The sequence below is a fragment of the Myxine glutinosa genome, chromosome 12 (assembly GCF_964187855.1).
Source record: "Myxine glutinosa chromosome 12, kmMyxGlut1.1, whole genome shotgun sequence".
NCBI classification, from domain to species: Eukaryota; Metazoa; Chordata; class Myxini; order Myxiniformes; family Myxinidae; genus Myxine; species Myxine glutinosa.
In genome coordinates this window covers 101893864-101916188 of record NC_136272.1, presented here as the reverse complement: position 1 = coordinate 101916188, position 22325 = coordinate 101893864, and the positions used below count along the sequence as shown (strand labels likewise).

Here is a 22325-nt window from a genome sequence, read left to right as displayed (position 1 = left end):
GAAGGGAGTGGGATGATGGAGAGTGAGTGTGTCGGCAGTCAGGGCAGGGGGTACTTTCCACCATAATTACATCATCAATAAATAATTGTCCCCAAAGCAGGTTTTTCATGCAGGGGGTTAGTGTTTTACTTGTACCTAGATTTTAAATACACAACTGAATGATGATGTTAGTAACCATAAACTAATAGAACAGTGCACAACAATCATTTAGTTATGCTCTGAGGAGAATGCAACACAATCATGATGGGCCAACTGTCCTATTGCAATACCAAAATTATTATTTTAATATCCTAATAAGACAATTCCATTCCAGTTTGCCAGCAGCTACTACTACAACTTGCACCTGGAAAAAGGAACATTCAATGGAAGCCAACAGCTCTGTGCCATTCCGGGTACACAGGTCCGGGCCCGAAGCATTTTGGAATGGCCGTCCACGTCCAGCTGACGTCGCTTCCTATACGGCCTTGTTTATGGTCTGTCTCGTGGCAATGCTCGCCTTGCTGGCTCGTGCGCTGCGTACACTGCGTCATGGAGTCGGTCCACCCCCGGAGAACGAAAGTGCCGAGGACACTTTGCATGGTCTGGAGGAGGTTATTTCCAATGGACCCGCTGGGTCATTACTGGAACTTACATAAATATAGTTCATAAAACTCACATGAGGGATGGTATTCGTGAAACACAAGTGTATCGAATACCTTCGCACACCTGCTTAGTGAATCTTCTGGACTCCACATTGCAGCCCTTTACAAAAAGTTACTGCAGAAATTATTCCCCTATCGTGGCCTGACTGCAGTATTATATCGATGAAACTTTTTTGAAGTGTTTAAATCTTGTTATAGTGAAATTAGTAGCTGTACATTGTGTGCACTATGAACTGGACATTTCGAAGTGTAAGCTTTTGGTAGAGGGGAAAGGGGGAGGGAGGGGAAATAGTTTGCCATGCTTTGCATATGTAATAAATAAACATCCTCTTCAAAATAACGATGAATTTTTTTCTGCAAAATGGGTTCCTGACAAGTTTACAATCCCACCACCGAAGGCGACATTAGAAAGAGGAAGGGCAGCTCCACACAAATGCAAAACAAAGCAGGCGGAAGAAGATGCAGAGAGCAAATTTACTTACAAATTCCACAACGGCAGAACTGGAAGAAAATAAAAAAAAGAACATTTTGTAGCATTGAACATGTCATTAATAATTACAGACAAGATTTGTGTACAACGTATCCCCACGAATCGACCTTTTGTCAAGACGCGACCCTCCGGACGGTCACTCAGACGACCGGCGATGACGGTGGCTCGGTTTACCCCGAGCGACCCTTTTCTTCCCTTTCGAAGGCATGTTACGAGAAGCCACGGTCGGACCACACGACATATTCACGGACAATATTTTCTCTCGAGAAGCGCACAGGACAATCCCAACAGCTGTGCAAAAAATTTCCAAAATTCTACCAAAAATACGATACCAAAGCCGAGTGGTAAAAACGTTTCGCACCTTCGCCGAGACCGGTCGCACGTAGTAACGGCCGAGCGGCTCGGTCTGCGGTACGGCTCCATTGTTCCACATTTTGTGCAGCATACTCTATTAAATAGACAAAGGTCCCTCTACAAAGTGCCATCGGACCGTCACCTTGCACCTTCATTGTGATGAGACGATGACGAGACGGCTTTTCGGTGGTTTTGAGAAAAGCCTCGGAGCTGGAACGCTGCTTTTGGCTCACAGTTTTGTAATACGGTAAACCTTTAGGGGGTTCAGCAACACTTTGCCTTTGAACACCATGGGGAAGGTGTGGGGAAGGTGTGGGGAAGGGGGTCGGCATAAAGAAAAAGCAGAAAACTACATTCATGTAAAAATAAAAAATTTCAATTATGCCTGGCTTCGCCAAAACGTATATCGAGAATTGCATTTAATACAGCTCAAAAGAAGAATCCCTCCCCCCCCCCCCCCCCCTGCCTCACACCAACATTCTCCCAGGAGAATGAAACATTGGAAACCTTCTTGACCCTCTCGACCTCGTCAAAAAGAGCCTCCATATTCAAAAGTGACCACGAAGAACAATCTCCAAAAGAAGACATACTGCATAAAATCCGACCGCAAAACGCGCGGCCTCAAAGCCACGCTCGCGAATCGGTCCAAACCGGCGAAGTTAAAAACCAACGTCCATCTCGCTGCGCAATAATTCTTTATACAATCTGCTCCCACAGGACCATGTCCCCCATGTGGGTGAGAATTCAAGTCTGGGGAGGCGTAGCCGGCGTGGTCCTTTTCTTTTTAGCTTTGTGTTGACCAGCCGGATTACCTCCGCTTGGCACGGGCCCCGCCAGCGCCGCGGCTGCTACAGCTTGCTGTTGGCGTATGGTGGCTAGGGCCATTTGCTGCTGCAGCATTTGCTAGGGAGAGGGGAAAGGGTACAGATCCATCAGTGTGTGTCCTTCAACAACCGAGGGGAGATTCGTGTACGCTGGCACTGGTTCGGTCACAGCAAGGCAATAGCACAATCCCCGTGCGCCGGTACAAAGAGGACTTCAATAACGTCACTGAGATGTTAAACCAGCGATCCTAACATCCGTATAACAGCGCTTGATACATTTGAGCATGGTGTCACCTTGTTCACAAACACCATTTCCAATCATGACCAACCGAGACTCGTTTCCTAACTCGGGGTGAAGGGGACAACAACCAAAGTCTGATATTGGGTTTGAATCTTGGCTCAGCTATAAACTCACCATGGTGTTTCACATGTAGGCATCAATGTGTGTGCTTGTCCCTTGGACAGACATTAAACTGGGTGTCCCGTCTACCGACATTAGCTGGTGGACGTTAAAGATCCCACGGTGTCCTTCGTGAGGAGTCGGCGAACTATCGCCGGCACCATAAACAAATTACAAATTCCTGCTCCACCAAACGAGGCGCTACATCAGCGGCACAGCAACACCCCCAGCAAATGATGCTACCAGCAGCCATGTGCTGTACACGAAATTAAATGACCATATTGAAGTCACGGACCCATAACTATTGCAGGGTAACAACATCTACCACCACCACCACATCAACCAACCTGCCGTCTTGCAATACATAACTCATAAATCCCTCAAACCGGCAGACACAAACTCAGAGGTTTTATTCACCGAGCAAGGTTTATGCCTGCCGTTTCATGTCAATTTCACAAAGATACCTGGAATTGATGTTGCGCCACAGCCGACGTGGGCTGCTGCTGCAGTACTGGGCTCAGCTGCATCCTTTGTCCTGCTCTGCCTGCAAATCACAAACAGCTCGCATGAATCACCGAGGGAGCTCATTCAAACTGTCCCAGCAAGTGTGCTAGGCCCCTCTGGAGAGCAACACCAATTTAAACCAAGCAAAGACTCCTCTTAAAAAAATGGATACTTGCTAATGGAGCAAATCTATTGCTCACTAGAAGCTTGCTGTGGAGTAGGCATGATGCTTGGCAGGCTGATCACAGTGGCTTGCTGTGTGGTCAGGCTTCCGTCAGGTCCACTGACGCTTACCTCACAGCTCTAAGGGAGGAGGTTAGGGGAGATAGGAAGGTTGGTGACAGACATAGGTTACGAATTGTTGAAATATTTTCCAACCTCTTCACATCCCACACACCTTCACTCTTTTACAGGTTCGCAGACCTCTCAATGCTCCTCTCACATTTACACAAGTGGCGTATCATCTCCAAGGTGTTTGGTGCAACTCTCCGTGCATGGGCGTTTGTTGATGCCTCGGTGGCAACATGGGTCTGGATTATACAAGCCGTATGTCGATCATTTTGCCTCATTAGCGGAGCAGAGACAGCTCTCGACGACTGCTCATTTGCTTTAATACTTTCGAACCATATAATTTGGAATAAAATACAAGAGATCCAGGATATCATCACACAATTGAACCTCCCCCCCCCCCCCCCGACCCCCGACAAAGAACCTTTGGTTTAAAAAAATAACAACATGAGGTCCAAATGATGGACCGAAAGTCCTTCATACCGTATTTTAAATACTTTGGATGTATGACTAATAAAAGTTAAAATTCCCCGCTGGTCATGAAACCAATTTCCATCCAAGATTACAGCAAACCGATACGAATTAAAATTTCTGGAAGACTTCTCCGGATAAGCTGGAGGCCCATACATTTATTATGTACGCAAATACGGAGAAAGGTCTGACCGCGCTACTCCATCCCAGATGCTCTCATGCATCCCCTTACCCATGTGGGCTAAGTGTTCAAAGGCAGTTGAAACACACTGGTGGTGGCGGTGGCAGTGACTGCAACATGCCTGCAACATGCGATGAAAACGTAATTTCCTCGCGAGGCAAAACGCCACGTTCGCACTGTTGTTACGTTACAGCCGTGGATACAACGCACACTTTAAAAGTTAACTAAAACCACAGCAAAATCATGACACTCGATAAAACAATGGTGGGCAATCAAATTAATTATATACCTGTAAAAGCAATGACGTGCTAATGTTGTTCAGACACAATGACGTCACAACAAAAAAGCATGAGTGTGGAGGAAGAATAATTAAATATAAATAGTTTAATTAACTTTGCCAACTGCCTCCCCACCCTCTCCCCCCCCAAAGAAAACAACCAACAAACTCGCAACTTTATGTTTTCAAATTGGAACATTCAGGGTTTTTGGCGATTAGCCACCTTGTGCGTTTTTACAGTCAAGGTACACGACCAAGGTGTCTTTCTGAACACCGTAAACCTTCTGAAGCCGTACGAGTATTGCGGTAATCACTGGTTGTCTTGACCAATTTTCTCGGACGGACGGGCTCACATGTCCTAAAAATGAATGCACATTGAAGATACAAGCACAGCACTGGACAACAAGCAATGTTCTGGACAACACACAGAAAACAAGCTCAAGCACGAATGGCCTCTTGAAACGGAGATGCAGGTATCGCTGTGACCACACCGAGGCCTCACCTGATCTCCGAGCTGACCCGCCAGAATGCCAGAGTTAGCTGAGCCTGGGGCCTGCTGCTGGGCATGAAGTTGCTGCAGCTGTGGATTGAACACGAATTGCGGCTACAACCATCCGTGCGGATAAAAATAAAAATTTTCAATAAATAAACCAAGGGTCATACGGCCATAGAAGGTCAGAAACATTCTGCTCATTAATGCAAAATCACATCGTCGTTCATCACAATAGCTTTAACATGGCTTCTTTATTTGAATTGAGCAGATGTTTCAAGTTTTCTTCTCATAGGAATAACCACAGGTTTCATTGGATGGGTGGAGTTTAAAAAATATATCTGAGGAGTAATTTTTGGAAGGACAAAAAAGAAAAAGAAAAACCTGCCCCATCTACATATTACATATGCATGGGCTAGTGGTGAATCTCAAGCTATTGCATAAAAGGAGAAGAGTGGAGGGAAGGCGATTGGGATTAGAGGGGCACATTGGAGTGGAGGAGGTGCAGTGGGGTTGGGGAATGGTGGTTGGGGGAGTGGATTAGGATTAGAGGGGGGGCATTGGGGTGGAAAAGGTGGGGTGGGGAAGGGGTAGGGTGGGTTGGGGGGCAGATTGGAATGAACGGGGAACTTTACACAAGAATATTAATTAATCCTTGGGTTTTTTTCCCCTATTTCCACATTTCCTCATACATTTCATGACTTGTTCAGAGCCACAATGGTCTATGCAGACGAGCCCCATAAAACCAAAATGCAAAATAAACTGTACAATCTCAAAATGGAAAACCCTACCAGGAAGTGATCAAAATTCATGATGAATGACATGACCTTTCCTCCATACAGACAGTGACGAAAGAAAGACTGTACATTGCCACGTAATACGTCGATGAGCCAATGTGGTGACATTTACGTGTTTACTCAACCAAGTTAAGCCATACAAAAATGCAAATATCAATAAATAGTATTAACATCTCATGCAAGTATGACTAGGTAGTGGTGTGGTAACAAAAGTGTTTCCAACAAAAAAAAAAAAAAAAAAAGGTAAAGTAAAATATAATGATGGGGATCAAAAATAAATAGCCCTGTGGAAATGAGCCAAGACAAGCAAACAAGAGACTGGAACTGGGTAGATGGAAGGAATCACCTTTCGAGGCCATTTTCCCCCACAGAGTGGGGGTTGGCCTTTTTTGGGCACTGTGGTCCCCTTTTTGAAGCAATGTTTTATGGCCGGATGCCCTTCCTACCACCAACCCTGTTAGTCGCCTCTTGCGACACACACGGAATTACCAGTGAACTGGTACTCAATTTGTCGACCTCGGAAGGATGACAGGCTGAGTCAACCCCCCTCGCGTTAATTCAGCGATCAATCGGGATTCGAACCCAGGATCCTATGATCCCAATCCGGCACCCTAACCACTAAGTCAACACCAGGCTAGAACTGGGTAGATGGCACGGGATAAAATAACTTACGTCATGTTTATCATGGATCTTTCAGACCAGGTGATGATCAGGATTAAAAACGAGTTGGCAGAGTGTGGCACCATTTTGCTGGTTCAGTGTCCAGTTTGTGCAGAACAGAATGACAAATTCACCTGCTGGTGAAGGCTGGTGTTGACATGTCGTGGTAGACAGGTACAACAATGGAAGAAATCAACAGGACATTGACTGAGGTATGCTAACCGCCGTGGGAAGCAAAGAGAAGCCAACATTTCAGGCAATCCCCTTAGTCAGAGTCAAACCTTCCTGTTTTGCTCTGACGAAGGGTTATCATGACAGCTTACCACTGCGGTTAGCATACTCCACTCAACATTCTGTCGATACCATCTGTCGGTGTGCATAACGGGTTCGATGCATCAAAATTGATAGTCGAGTTGTTGATGTTCCCGTCTTGCACGCTAACATGTGAAGATGATACAAATTAAGTTGCAAAAAAACTTCCGTAGAAACTTGTGGTGGCCGTGGTGCGTGGCGGGTTCCATCATGACTTGCATCAGTGCAAAACGCAGCAGCAGAAGCAATTCTTGCTCAATAAAAAACATGCAAAACGGGTAAACTGACAGAATAAACAAAAACTTATTTCCAGTTCTGGGTTCACCTCACATGAACATCTGATCTGTAGCTGCTGCTTCCAGTTCAGCCAAAATAAATTCCCTGGATCAGATACGTTGTGTTTTACTGTTTTGACTCCTGTTTTTCGTCAATTCTTCTGTCCCAAACCGTATCTTGCTGTGTTGAATCATCCAGTTTGTGTCCAGGTTGAAGTCAGGCCTACTGGTGATAGTCAGGTTGTGCTTTCCCTCCGTTGTTTCCCTCGTTTTATCCCAGGTATTGTTACTACAGATCCCTAAGCTCAATGCATTTCTGTTCCTCACTCAAAATACTAACATATCACTCTTCTTCACTCAGAGGAGAGGAAAAAACACAAACAAAAAAACATTCCTCCTCCCGTACATACAGCACCACGTTCCTCCGTGCCTTGAACAAAATATCTTATCTTCCATCCGATGATCTTTATCTCCGCTTGTCAAAGTTGTGAATTTGGAATCAGCATCCCTCCACTTTATGTCCCCTCCTTCCGCTTCCAAATATTAGATTTTATTTTATTTTTTGTATACAAGATCGAGGCTCGTGTAAGAGCTAACATTAATCACAAAAAAACAACGGACACACAAAACATATGATAAAGGGAGCGGGAGACAAGATGGGGAGAGAGAGGGAAGCACACAGGTACAACAGTAGAGAACAGGGACATCGGGAGATCTGTGGGAGGGAGAGGGCTTGGGAAGGCAGAGGGGGAGGGGGGTGGGAAAGTATAAAACACATGGACACTGCTAGGACTTCCAGGAAAGAAGTCGGCATTTCAGAAAAGTGGATCTGGGGTGAATTAACGGGGGTAGAAAAGATCAAGGTTTTGGATGGGGGAAGATAAGAGATGGTGGTGAACAGCTGTTTTAAAGACCTGGAAGGAGGAGTGGGATTGAAGAGAGTGAGGGAGTTTGTTCCAGAGGCAGGAGAAAAGAGGAATGAAAGCGTGAAGGTGAGCAGAGAGTCTTGATTTTGGCAGTTTCACCAGAAGAGGGGTGCTGGCAGATCTTGTGCGACCTGTGGGAATATTTTGGGGACAGAGCACAGACAGGGCTGGGGGAGCTAGGCCGGAGAGGAGTCGGTAGAAGACAGAAAGACCACCAACCTGCCTGCGGTGAGTGAGTGAAAGGCTCTCGGAGTTAGCTTCATCGCGGGAGATTCCAATGATTCTGAAAGCTTTGGTTTCAACAGCGTGAAGCCGAGCTAGGTGTGAGGCAGGAGCACCAGCCCAGAGGGGAGAACAGTATTCCATTGAGCTGCATAAGAAAGCCTTGCATGTGGTAAGGAGCTCAGGTGTGCCAAGGAAGGACTTCACACGACGGAGGATGCCCAGTCGGCGACTGGCTTTGGAGGCCAGCTTGGAAATGTGGTTTTCCCAGGAAAGATCATGGCAGATAGTGAGACCCAAAAGCTTGAGTGACAGAACTTCTTGGAGAGGATTGTTCAGAAAGTACATGGGAGGGTTGTCCAGTCGGTCTTTTCGGAGAGACATAGTAAGAGTGTGAGATTTGTCAGGATTGAAAGACATGTTCACTTGTTTGACCAGTCTGTGATTTTGTCCAGGTCTGCAGAGTGAGGAAGCTGCAGACTGCCGATCTGAGGGATGAGGTATGGAGCGGCAGAGAGTGGAATCATCAGCAAAGAGATAGAGAGGATTTTCCAGAGAGTCGGAGAGATCATTGATGAAGACCAGAAAAAGCACAGGGCCCAGAACACTGCCTTGGGGAACTCCAGCCAGAACAGGAAGGGGAGATGAGAAAAAACCATTCAGGGCCACACGTTGACTACGACCAGAGAGGAAGTCCGCAAGCCATGCGTGGAGATTTCAATGGATACCATTGGAGGAGAGTTTGGTGAGCAGAGCGGGGTGCCAGACCTTGTCGAAGGCACGTGATATGTCAAGGGAGACAGCAAATTTTGAAGATCCGGATACTAGCAAATTTTGGTGAAGATCCAGACACAAGCATTTTAAAAGTAAAAGTTTTTTTTTCTATTCTTGTGTATGACAAATTACAACTCAGATCTAAGTCGATGTTGGACAGCCAAGTCACAGCACTGCCTTGACTGGTTTGCCACAAAAGGAAACCTGGAGTTTGCTGTTAGCCAGTCGGTTGCTGAGATGGAAAGCGGTAACGGTCGTCTTAGTTGGACTTGGGTGGAGGTAGAGTCCCTGTATAAAGAGAGTTGCGCCATGCGCTGACCCGAGATTTCTGGTCACGTGATTTCCTGGCGCCATTTTGTGTCTAACTTCACCGTGCGTGAACGTCAGCTTGGTACGGGAATGTTGTTTATTGCCAAACAAAATGACTGGTTGTTCTGCTTTTGGTTGTTCAAACCAATCTGGGAAATATAAGATGTATAGATTTCCAAGTGATAAAGTCAGAAGACAAATTTGGGAAGCGAAAGTCAGACGAAAGAGCTGCAAAGCGATCGACTCCTCGAGACTCTGCCAGGTAGGCCCACGCCGCTTGATGATCGATGTCCAAAAGCAATTCTATTTGCTCGGTTTTTTTTTGGTTGTCTGTCCGTTGAAAACCCTTTTAAAGGGAAGTGATTTGTGTTTGTTTATAATCTTCAAGGAGCTGACCAAAAATGCATTTCCGTGGGAAGAACCCTGCTCAATTTTTTTCGGGTAGTCCTAGCGGACCGCATATTGTCATTGATTGATGAAATGTCCCGGTACAGTGACATTGCCTGGTCTGCGGTTGGGTAGTCTGCGGGCAATGTCACTGTACTTTTTCAGAGGGAATTAATTTTGATTTTATAGGGGTGGGAAACCCATGGTCCGTTTTGTTTTCAGTTGTCTGTCCATCCATTCAAGGAGTGAACGTAGTGGGATGAAGTGTTGGTCTGGTCAGAGTGTTGTATTACGGGCAGAGTTTTCTTACGGTCTGAATGTATGAATCATGTTCTGTACTGAATGTATGAATCATGTTCTGTACTGAATGTATGAACCAAGTTTTGTTCTGAATGTTTACTGTGTTGGCCTCATCGTGTTCCTGGTGAAATTAAACAAGTTATGGTGAATACGACGTCTTATCTGTGCTTTTCCATATCTGTTCGACGAGACGAACCGTGCACACTGCAGGTATTTTTAAAAGTTTTTTCTCTGTTTAATTACGGCTTGGCGCAGTCGAAAATTAAGTGTTAATTAAGTCGCCAGCTATGAAACATATTAATCGATCAGGCAATATCCATCAGAGTTCTGGGCAAGGGTGTAGTAATATTGAACGTTTCAATCTTACTAGATGCCGATGACGTTTTCCTTATGTCAGAGACAGAAGCTGACTTGCAGCTTGTTAAATCATTACAATGGAAATTGAATATAAATGTCGATAAAACTAAAGTTGTACACTATAGAAATATGGCAATACCACGTACAGAATTTGTTTTAAGTGTGTTAGACTATATGTCGGCTGGAAGTCCTACACCGGAATTGCTCTCGGCACCCTTTAAAAAATATTGGATATGCCCACACTCCTTTCTAAAAGTTATTAAAATTCAGAGAACGACAGCATTGGTTTGTCTTACTTATAATGTTAGCTCTTATATGCAGTGTTGGCTTGTAATATGCATTGCCATACCACTTTTAATATCACCACACAGCTCTTTTTCACGGCAATAGCTGAGTTTTTGACAAAACAAATATCACCTGTATGTAATAATAAGACTAAATATGTGCAGTAAATTTTTTTTTAGCAGGTTTAGAATATATCACCCCATATCGCGAATGTACATGTATATCTAATCCGACACACTTAGACACAAAATGGCGTCCAAATTTGAGTTGACACAACTCTCTATATACAGGGACTCTAGGTGGAGGCACCAGTGGATGAAGTATTGCCCCAGTACCTTAAAGTTGTGGGACAGGGTACGGATGAGATCTTCAAGGTTAATTGTTTGGGTAGCAAGGGCAAAATCATCTGCGTCGGCAAACTTTCTGGAGGTGGTACAAGGCATGTCTCCTCCCGTAAAAAGGTTGAATGCCTCAATGCTGTGTTTGCTTCAAATCCTGTGCCTCCCAACCCCCACACTCTCGGTACATATCCTTCCCTGTCACACCCAACTGCTCATGAACTCTTTGGCGTTTGCACCCGAGAAGGGAGAGATGGTTATTCCAACCCTCGACTCTGAAACTGGACTAGATGGCCTCAGCTCATGTGCCCTAAACACCTGCTCTGTTGCTCTTGCACTTCCTCTCTCTGCCCTTTTCACTCCATAATTTGCACAAGGTCATCTTCCTTTTGCTTGGAAATCAGCCATCATCACTGCATGGTATAAAAGGTGCAAAAACTGATCCCCTTAACTACATACCTATCAGCTTACTTCCAATCATAAGCAAGGTCATGGAATCCATCATCACATTTGATAGGAAATCCTTCCTTTTCTCCAACAGCATCATCTCAGATCATCAACTGGGATTCATACCAGGTCACTCCACCTTGGACATGCTGCTTCTACTCACCCAACAATGGATGGAGGCCCTCAATGTCAGACATGAGATCAGAGCCATCTCTCTGGACATATGTTGTGCTTTTGATACAGTCTGGCATCCTGCATTTACTCTCCACACTCTCTGACAATGGCATCCACGGCCAACCCAAAACATGACTTGCTGACTTTCTCAAGGGAATCCTTTCATCTCCTCTCTGTCAAGGCTGCAGTTTCCCAAGGCAGTGGTCTGATCCCAGTCATTTTCCTGATCTTCATCAATGATCTCACTGACTCTCTGGAAAATCCTCTTTATCAATTTGCTGATGGATGACTCCACCCTCTGCCATGACATCCCTCATCCTTCAGACAGGAATGCCGCAGCCTCGTCCCTCTCTTCAGACCTTGGGGGAAAAAAAATTCACAAGCCGGTAAAACACTTAGAAAGATGTCTTTCAATCCTGACAAATCTCACACGTGAGTGTGAAATCTGTGATATCTCTCTCTGAAAGGACCATATGGCAAACCCCCCAATCTACTTTATTAACAATCCTATTGAGGATGTTTCAGTCATTCAAGCTGCTGGGTCTCACTATCAGCCCCAAAGCCAACCGTCTACTGGGCATCCTCTGTCATACAAAGTCATTCCTTGGCACACCTGAACTCCTATCCACTTACAAGGCCATCATCTGTAGCTTGATGGAGTATTGCTCTCCCCTGAGCTGGTTCCCCTGCCTCACACCTTGCTCAGCTTGATGGCGTGGAAACCAAGGCCTTCAAGATTATTGGAGTCTCCTGTGATGAAGCTGAGTCTATGTGTCAATCACTTCGCCGTCTCAGAATAGTCAGGTTGGTGGTATATCTGTCTTCTACCGCCTCCTTTCTGGTCTTCTACACTCTGCTCTTTCCGTGCTTTGTCCCCACAAACCCTAGGTTTTTTTTAGGGCGCACACGCTCCACCATCAACCTCCTTCCGGTGAAACTACCCAAATCGACGTGAAACTATTTCTGGTGAAACTATCCAAACTATCCTCCACATCTTGAAGACAGCTGTTCACCACCATCTCAGATCATCCCAAAATGAGAACCATGATCTTTTCTACCCTTCTTAACACTCCTCCCCCCACTCCCTACCTTAAGTCCTCCTCCTTCTAAATTTCCTTCCAGTTCTTACCTCCTGAGAGTTATCCCATGCTTCCTTTGTCCATCCATCCCATGCTTCCTTTCCTGCTCCCCATTCCTCCTCACACCCATTGTTTGTCCTTTCCCTCCTCTCTCAACTGTTCCCTTTGTAAGGTTACCTCCTGATCCATCCATGTGTACTAGTTCTTTCACAAGCCTCGACTGTGTATACCCCCCCTGCCCCCCCCCCCCCCCCACCAAAAAGACATGGCACAGTCAACTGTCGGTGCCAGGACAAACAGGTATTCATACAATCATTACTCAAGTGAGGCAAAGCCATGGTGGACACTGCAACATCCGTGCACCAGTTTCTGAACTAGCATTGTATTACGGCCGACAACCGTACACATACATGTCAGGTCGTAGATTTGTTATTGTTTAATGTTCTGTTATAGACGTCGGTCGACAAATATGTTATGATTTAAATGTTGTTTAAAAATGCTATTTCATAAGTTAATAAAGGGTTTTTTCGCTTTGTTATAGGTTAAAATGAGAAAGTACTCGATGCATTCGTGCTGGACATATGGCTCGTTGTATACGTGTGCCCTTTAGAGGCTAGATAAGCCTGGTCATAAACTTTCTCCCTTCGATCCGCAGACGGCGCCTCGAGCCGCGGGCAGGAGAACGCTTATATGCGCGTGGAATGTGTAGCTTTATGTAGAATGCTTGGATTGCAGACATAAACCTTTTGATAAACGGCCAAAACATTAATTATATTTCGTATAATCACAGCGGCGCTTGAGTTACAATAAATATGCTTTGAATTTATGTTTAAATGAGAAATGTGAACTGAAGGTGCTTTTAACACCTGGGACTCATCAGAGCAACCTCATTTACTTTACGGTCTTATCGGAACCAAGAATGCAATTCCCTTTTCAGTGAGTTATATTTTCTGTCACCTCGGAGCCCTGAAAACACATCTGGTCCGGATCCTAACGGTGCGTGCTGCACTCCCCCAAATGAAAGGACGGATGACGGTGGGGGCTTGGCCCACCGGGGAGGAACCTCTACCAGTTTTCTTTGTTCCCTCGGAGATTTCCTGATAAAACATGTCCCTATATAAGTGAACTGTGAATCGATGTGCTTTAGGAAGGCTAGACGTGGCATGACGGCGATTCGTGCTGTAGAAGTCTTCGCTTCCTCCAGATCTGTATAATTGGTATTTTAATAAAGTTTCGTCATTCTCAAGCTGTTGGTGAACTTCTGTTACGAACAAAGAGCTGTTTCCTGACATTTGGTACCAGGAGTGGGGTGCAGCAGACGGAGGACGGGAGAAGCGGAACCTGAACGACAGGAGGAAGGCTGCCTGAGGCCGGCGCCGGCACGCTGATTTGGTTAAGGTGAGCATTGTTTTATATCAGAGGGCTATTTTCCCAAATTCGTACCTTCCTCCCTCGAGCGGGTTCAGTCCACTTCCCTGTCTTCTGCCCTGCCTGCACTCCGAACAGAAATTGTAAGTAAAGGCTAATTTTCATGCCTTAGAATGACGGGCCTTTGTTGAAATTCACCGAGGGTAACGCTAAGGGTAGGATCTTCGCAAGATAACATTAAGAATAACGCTAAGGATAAGAATTCGCGCAGGATATCAGTAAGGATAACGTTCAGTAAGGGTAACGTTATAGTTAACAAGGAAGAGGGGGAAACATGAGGTCGGACAGCCGTAAAGGCTGAGCCAGGTGGCCAAGAACTTTCCAGGAAGGATCAGCCCAGAGCAATAAGATGGGAAGCAAGCTAATGAAAGAAGGGGAACCCCTCAAGGGAACCCCGGCATCTTTCATGTTTAAGAGGCATCATTTTGCCGTGGTAAGACCAGTAAAGGACTGGGCTGTGTTAACTAAAGATTTAAGTAATCCCTGGCCAGAGGAGGGATCGTTTGCACTTGACAAATTGGAAGTGTTGTACGGAGCTTTGGATAAGCTAGAAAGGGAAAGGAAACACTTCCCACCCGATTACTGGAAAGTGTATGGGTGGTGGGAAAAGGAAGGGATGAAGCGACTGGCGGCCTCAAGACAGGCTAGCTTGGCAGGGGAAGTACTGAAGCTTCAGGGCCAAAAGAAACAAGCAGACAAGGTTCAGGACAAAACAATTAGGGAGGTAGTTAAGCAAGCAAACCAGCGGCTAATGCCACTCGTCCAAAATCCGGACCAAGACCCCGCGACAGGGGAGGTAGCCACCATGCCTCTACCCCCCCAAGCCCTGAGCCCTGTCCCCGGGCCACAGGCGCCACCTCTCCCACCCCCGCCCCTGTTTCCCCAGGGGTTAGACCCCCAGAAAACTAGACCAGCCGCTCCTCAGGTTCACCTTAGCCCGGGCAATCCATTTAGAGGACAAGAAGTTAGTGGGGCGGACAGCGGGTTCGCGGCCCCAGAAGGGCTAGGAGAACTGTACCCCTCATTGGAAGGGTTCACGGAATCGGAGAACCCACAGCCTACAATCGGGATGTGTCCCTTAAAAACCATAGGACTAAACAGGGGGGCACCCATTAACATCAGGATACCCTGGAGAGAATCAGATTTGGCGTCTATGCAGGAGCGGGTGAGAACCCTGCTGGCTGAACATCCCGGTCAGATACCGGAATTTATGCGTTTGTGGATACAAAATACTGGTGCAGATTGGCGGGACGTCTGCCACATGGGGAAGGCTGTATTGCCCGCGCGGGTGTGGGACCAGGCCAAAGTATACGCACGCTGGCCAAATGTAGCACCACCCCCGGCCCAAACCGCGGCCCAGACCCTCGCCGATTGGGAGGCCCTGGTCGACCTATTGTTGGCCGGGGTATACACCGCACTGATGCCTGCCGCGGGGCCAGATTGGAATAAAATATACGGCCTAAAACAGAAGCATGGCGAAGCAGCCATCGATTGGAGAGAGAGGGTAGAAAGAGCAGTGTTAAAGTGGGGAGGACTGGGCCAGGTGCGGGCACAAGATCTCCCTCACGCGGTAGTGAACAATTTTTTGGTAGAAGGAATGAGACCGGCAGTTAGGAAGCGCATTCAAACGGCTATGATAGGATGGAGAAACACCCCAACCGACCAACTAGTCGAAGCGGCCGAACAATGTGGCGATGGCGACGAGAAGAAGGCCGATGTTAAGGACGACATGTTGCAAATGCTTGTCCAGGAAAAACGGGCCCAACTTAACCAAAATAAGAAGGGAAATCGAGGCCAAGGACGGGCCCAGAATCGGAACACCAGGATAGAGCCCAACGAAGAGTGGGGCCGCGATAACGAAGGCGACGATGACGTCGACGACAACGACAGTGGACGAGTCGACATGCGGACACAAGGGCCCCCTCCCCAAAATTGGAACCCACAAGGGCCCCCTCCCCAAAACTGGAACATGCAGGGGCCCCCTCCACAGCAGCAGAATTGGGCCATGCAAACAACCCCTCCACAGACCTGGGCAGTACACCCTCCCCCTCCCCAGAACGGGTATCCACAGGGACCCCCTCCCCAAATCGATGGGCCTCCCCCAAGTTATTGGGCCCCAAGCGGAGCAAACGGGAATGGGCCGCCACAATGGGGACAGCGGAACCAACAGCCTGCGAGGCGTCCGACGCAACAGGGTCAGCGCAATAGCAACGGGTACCCCGCATCCACCGCTCCACAAGGGGCGTGCTTCCGTTGCGGACGGATGGGACATTGGAAACGTGATTGCCGGGGGCCCCGCCAGGGATACCCGCCACAGAGAAATCGAGTAGCCTATTGACGGGACGCCGGCGGGCCGCCCGTAGAATGCCCCCTCTTGACTATGACACCAACCGAGGAGCCGACCTGGACACTAGACGTGGATGGGCAACAGGTAGACTTTCTCGTAGATACGGGCGCGACTCGCAGTACTATTAACGAAGGGCAGCTACCATCTTTGCGCCCCACTGATAGAGATGTTCAGATAGTGGGAGTTTCAGGCTTGCCCCAAGCGCTTCCCATTTCAGAAGAGGTAAGAGTGGTGTGCGGCCCACTAGAGGCTAGACACGCTTTCTTGATGACTACCACCGCCCCGACTAACTTGTTGGGACGGGACTTACTTTGCCGTTTAGGCTGCCAAATTTCATGCACGGAGCAGGGAGTTTTTGTAGATGTCGCGGAATCCAAACGCGATCTGTTAATGACGGCATTGTCTCGGCCCGGCCCCACCGCCTACTGGTGGAGCCTGGAAAGGGGGGCTTTGGCCACTTGGGCACACGTCCTAGACATAGTGTGCTCCCGGAACGACGGGCTGCGGGATTGGCTGCGCGTACACCAAATTACAACAGACATAAAGGACAACCCTCCCCATTGCACGGCTTACTACGATGCTAGGGGCGATGACGACGAGTACCGAGAAAAGATAAAGGGGTCAATAGGTAAGAATTCGGACCTACTATTGTCAAATATATGGGTTGGACGGGAGGGAATAGGCGTCGAGGTAACCCTAACCGCGGAACAGCGGGCGTTGTCTCAGTATCCCGCAGGGGTGGACGCCCATGTTACCCTCACCACCGCTAAAGGGTGGCCGGCGGAAAGTGTAGGATGGATGATGGGGCGCTTGCGAGAAATTCCGTGCAGCGCTATTTATGAAGTGGACCACTGGACAGTGACGATGCTCGACAATGACGAAGGGTATTTGATCACCCTTGAGGAGCAGAGTATAGAAGGAAAACTTGAAGAGACAGACCTGCCCCCAAAGGGCAACCACGTTGTACGAACGGTGTCTCAGGGCCCGGGCGAGTCCGATGACCTTTTGGAGGAGGTTCCGGCCGATTTGTGGTCCCAACACGACAATGATGTCGGGCGAATTCGCGATGCCAAACCTCTGGTGATACCAGTCCAACCAGGAATGCCCCTCCCAAACGTGAGACAATATAAATTGCGGCACGAGGCCGATGCGGGCATAGAGCCAGTGATTCAATCTTTGGTGAAACAGAAAATAATTGTGGAAACTAACAGCCAATGCAACACACCAATTTTGCCCGTGAAGAAACCAATGCAGGATAAATGGAGGTTCGTGCAGGATCTGAGGGAAGTGAACAAGGTCATACAAGGCATACACCCAGTGGTACCAAATGCGGAAGGCCTTATGACATCTATTCCACCGGACGCAACACATTTTACCGTCATTGACCTATGCTCTGCCTTTTTCTCCGTACCTATCGCACCTGAGTCACAATACTTGTTCGCCTTCACCTTTAGGGGGCGCCAGTTCACCTGGACGGTGTTACCCCAAGGGTTCTCCGACAGCCCCACCCTGTTCTCCCGAGCGTTGCACCGCGATTTGGCAGACGTGGAACTAAAAGGGGGTTCGGTGTTGTTGCAATACATTGACGACTTGTTGATTTGTTCCCCCTCCAAGGAAGCCTGTGAAGGGGACTCCATGGCCCTGCTAAGAGCCTTGGCGGCCAAGAGCCACAAGGTGGGACGGAGAAAGCTCCAATTTGTACGGAAGGTAGTAACCTATTTGGGTCATGCCATTTCACACGGGAAGCGAGAACTGCATGTTGGACGGGTGACCGCCATCATGGAATCGCCACGGCCAAGTACGCAACGACAGATGTTGCGCTTCCTAGGTATGACGGGTTACTGCCGCTCTTGGATAATTGACTACGCGCTACTTGCTAAACCGCTGTACGAAGCCACCAGAATAGGAGAACCGAACTACTTGGTTTGGACGGACGAATTGATGCGCTGTTTCGAGGGGCTGAAAAAGGCATTGGTAACGGCACCGACTTTAGGACTCCCCGATTATGCGAAACCATTCACCCTTTACACTCATGCAATAAGGGGTTTTGCTCAGTCCGTTTTGACACAGACTCATGGAGATAAGGAACGACCGGTAGCCTACTTTAGTAAAAAGCTAGAACCGGTCGAGCAAGGGTTCCCGGTGTGCCTGCAAGCCGTGGCAGCGGCTAGGTACGCTGTGGAAAGGACAGCGGACATTGTGATGGGGCACCCGGTAACGCTACAGGTACCGCACTGCGTCACTTCACTGTTACTACAGCGGACAACACAACACTTGTCGACCACTAGATTAATGCAATACGAAACAGCACTGATTACGGCCACCAACGTCACCATTAAACGTTGCACTACACTCAACCCGGCCTCACTGATGCCCACCCCAGAGGAGGGCGAACCCCACGTATGTGTCGATGTAGTACAGCAAGTCTCCACGGTACGTCCGGACTTGAAGGACGTTCCTCTCGACAACCCCGATCGTGTGTACTACGTCGATGGATCAGCTAAACGCGGATGGGACGGCTCTTTGCTATCCGGATACGCGGTGTGTTCAGATAATGAGACGGTAGAAAGCGGGCGCCTTCCGCCCACATTTTCCGCCCAGCAGGCGGAGCTGTGCGCCTTGACTAGAGCATGCAGCTTGGCGGCGGACCTGGCCGTCAACATTTATACAGATTCAGCATACGCGCACGGGGTAGTTCACGACAAAGGGGCAATCTGGAAGATGCGAGGCTTTCTCACATCCGCGGGTTCGGTCATAAAGAACGGCGAACTGGTTGAAGGGCTACTCCAAAGCATCTTGCTTCCCCGCGCTATCGCGGTAATTAAATGTCGCGGCCACCAAAAGACAGACTCTGACGTCGCCCGAGGCAACGCCAGAGCAGATGCAGCGGCAGGAAAAGCGGCCAACCAACAAATAGGACGGAACATGCCGATGGTAACGCGAGCAAAGGGGGCACACACGCAAACTGCCAACGTACCGACCTCAGGACCAACCCCCTCCCCGCAAATTGGGTGCACCATCATCACCGCCTCACCAACTAATGAGGACGTTGTAAAACTTCAAAACGCAGCAACAGCAGCCGAACACAATGACTGGGTAAAACGAGGGGCCACACGCCCCGGACCAAATGCGATGTGGACCCTTCACGGAAAACCAATAGCACCCAAGGAACTACTGCCTTGGCTGGCACGTATGGGACATCAAAATGGCCATGTGTGCCAGAGGGGGGTGATGGAACAGATAAACTATACCTGGGCGGCACCGGGACTGTCGCGAATCGCATCTGAGGTGTGCGGGTCATGCGCGGTTTGCCAACAACACAACAGGGGGGCACCACCAAGGCACCCACATAATGCGGGCCATCCCCGACCAATCGGGCCCTTCTGTCATGTCCAGTTCGATTTTATTAACATGGAACCAAGTATGTCGTTCCGATATGTCCTGGTAATCGTGGACATGTTCACAAAATGGGTCGAGGCCTACCCATGCGTTAAGTCAGATGCCCCGACAGTAGCCAAGCGCCTCGTGCGGGATTTCATGTGCAGATTCGGCATCCCTCAGAAAATTTCGTCAGACAAAGGGGGCCACTTCACGGGAGAGGTGATTAAGGGTATCCTAAAGGCACTGGGCGTGAAACAATCTTTCCATTGCGCTTATCACCCACAATCAGCGGGACTTGTGGAACGCACCAATGGGACGCTGAAACTCAAGGTAGCCAAGATCTGTGCAGACACAGGTTTGAAGTGGCCGGAAGCACTCCCGCTGGCGTTAATGAGTATCCGGTCCACCCCGGGCTGCACCACGGGCCTTTTCCCCCACGAGATATTAATGGGACGACCTATGAGTTTGCCTGTTTCGGCCCCGATGGACATGTCCAAACTTGACTTGCCTGTGATGGATGACATGCTTTTAAAGTTTTGCAGAGGATTGTCCAATGTGGCACGCAGCATCCACGCCCGGGTACGAGAGGCGTTGCCTGAACCAACAAGCCACGCCATCCACAACTTCCAGACCGGCGATTACGTGCTCGTAAAACACTTCACCCGCAAGAACGCCTTGGAACCAAGGTGGAAGGGACCAGTCCAGGTATTGCTGACTACACCAACGGCTGTCTTTTGCGAGGGCAAGACCTCGTGGATCCACGCCACGCATTGTAAGTTGGCCATACAAGCACCAGACACTACACCACAACAACCACAGTAAGGATGGGCCTAATCATAGGTACGATACTATTGATAGCAACAGCAGCTAGGGGAAGCTCCGATCCCAATAGATGCGAAAACGGAACCCGACACCTCACCGTAACATGGGGACAAAGAGTATCACTACCATGTTTCGAACAGAAAACCCTGTACACAAATTGGGTAGCCGTAAGATGGCTAGCACTGTCGGCAGGGCCTGGACGCGTTGGCATTGTACTACGAAAGATACGAGAGTTCCGGGAAGACGGGCAAGCTAGCATTAAGACCTTGGCCCAACCAGGATACCAATGGGGAACCCCTGATTTTAAGCTACAAACACGCACACGCCTAGAGAAAGACATGACTATGCAGGTCCGGTGCAGCGTCTGGACCCCTGGCGCGGCCGGTGGCGAAAAGAACTACATACGATGCAACGAATACATACTCACGCCGCAACCCCAGGATAAGGCCCCAAAGAAGGGTGAAAACACATATTGGAAAGTGGCCAGGGAGGTGGCAATAATTCAAAATAGGACACACTGCTGGTCGTGCATGCACTTTCCCCAAGCAGGCACCACAGGAATACACATGATAGTGCTACCTTTGTCCCTCAATGACCTCTGCTCACAACCTATCGATTCCCCATGTTTAGTCACCACGCTGGAAAGAGAAGGGGTTGACAACGGTAAGAGTTGCAATCGACAATTTAATTATCGCCCGTCAATGATTGCCCATGTGGCCGAGAAGCCTGCCCCCGTCTGGGTCAAACCACAGAAAGGGACGGTCTGCCTCCAGGGTTCCGGCCACTTGCGTATGGGAGAATCAGAATGCGCCTACACTCTCCCCGGGAAGCTGGGACAAGGGAGCTCGGGGATTACATTACGAATAGTACTGCAAGATAAACACAACCACAACATAACGGCTATAACATTCTCTAGGGGGGTTAGTAGGATTAATGGGGTGGTAAAGGGACTCCAGTGCTTATCCACCCACCTGGTCCCACCCCATGGGACAATGTTTATATGCGGCGACAAGGCTTACCCCTATTTACCAAATAATTGGGGGGGCACATGTTATCTGGGTTCAGTCCTTCCTGACGTTGAGATACTGGATGAGCTAGACCCAAAGTCCTTGGACAGGCGTTATAAGAGGTCAGTCATGAACGAAGATGGAACCACTAAACTACACGGGAGCCTATGGGAAAAGGTGTTAGGTTTCTTCTTCCCAGGTGCGGGCACAGTCATGGATAGTTTCCGGATAGATAAATTGGCTTTGGCCCTAGAAAAGGTGGCAAACGACACCGCTACGGCTCATGACATACTATTGGACACGGTAATTCACATGCGTACAATGGTGATGCAGAATCGGGTGGCTTTGGACATGCTCCTGGCAGAGAAAGGAGGGGTATGCGGAATAATAGAGGGAAAATGTTGCACTTACATACCTGATCCATCTGAAGGAGTGTCAGCCGCAATAGTGAGACTAAGGGAAACTAGCCACGCCCTGACGATCGATCGGATCGCGCGCGAGAATTCTTATAAATTTAGCTGGCTCACTGACTGGTTCCGGGGATGGACGGGCACCATAGTGAAGTGGTTATTGACCGCACTGGCTGTGATAATTGGGGTAGTAATTTGGGGGGCACTAATGAAATCTCTAGTCCTCCTCTGTATGAGAAAGTACTTTACAGGATGGAAAGTGAAGAAGCCGCCGACAACGACTATGGTTCTGACCACAAAGGCCGTCGACCTGAATGGGTCCTTCAACAAGGCAGATGTGACCGGCGCTCCAGAAAATTGCATTGATT

At 48.4% G+C, this 22325-nt stretch overlaps 1 protein-coding gene across 10 annotated transcripts in view; it reads right to left on the bottom strand.

Moving 5' to 3' along the window:
* Nucleotides 1–1096: 1096 nt before the first annotated feature.
* SUPT20H (SPT20 homolog, SAGA complex component) overlaps nucleotides 1097–22325 on the bottom strand; it is a 100838-nt gene continuing 79609 nt past the window's right edge. For 7 of the 10 annotated variants that reach the window (XM_068132206.2, XM_068132208.2, XM_078766135.1 and 4 more), the window contains 4 exons: nucleotides 4933–5010; nucleotides 3414–3516; nucleotides 3174–3253; nucleotides 1097–2388 (listed from right to left, as the gene is read on the bottom strand). In XM_068132206.2, the coding sequence (XP_067988307.1) occupies nucleotides 2230–2388; nucleotides 3174–3253; nucleotides 3414–3516; nucleotides 4933–5010 (420 nt within the window). In that variant the 3' untranslated portion in view covers nucleotides 1097–2229. The remainder of the gene's footprint in view (nucleotides 2389–3173; nucleotides 3254–3413; nucleotides 3517–4932; nucleotides 5011–22325) is intronic. The other 3 variants (XM_068132209.2, XM_078766136.1, XM_068132207.2) reach the window with 1 other exon arrangement.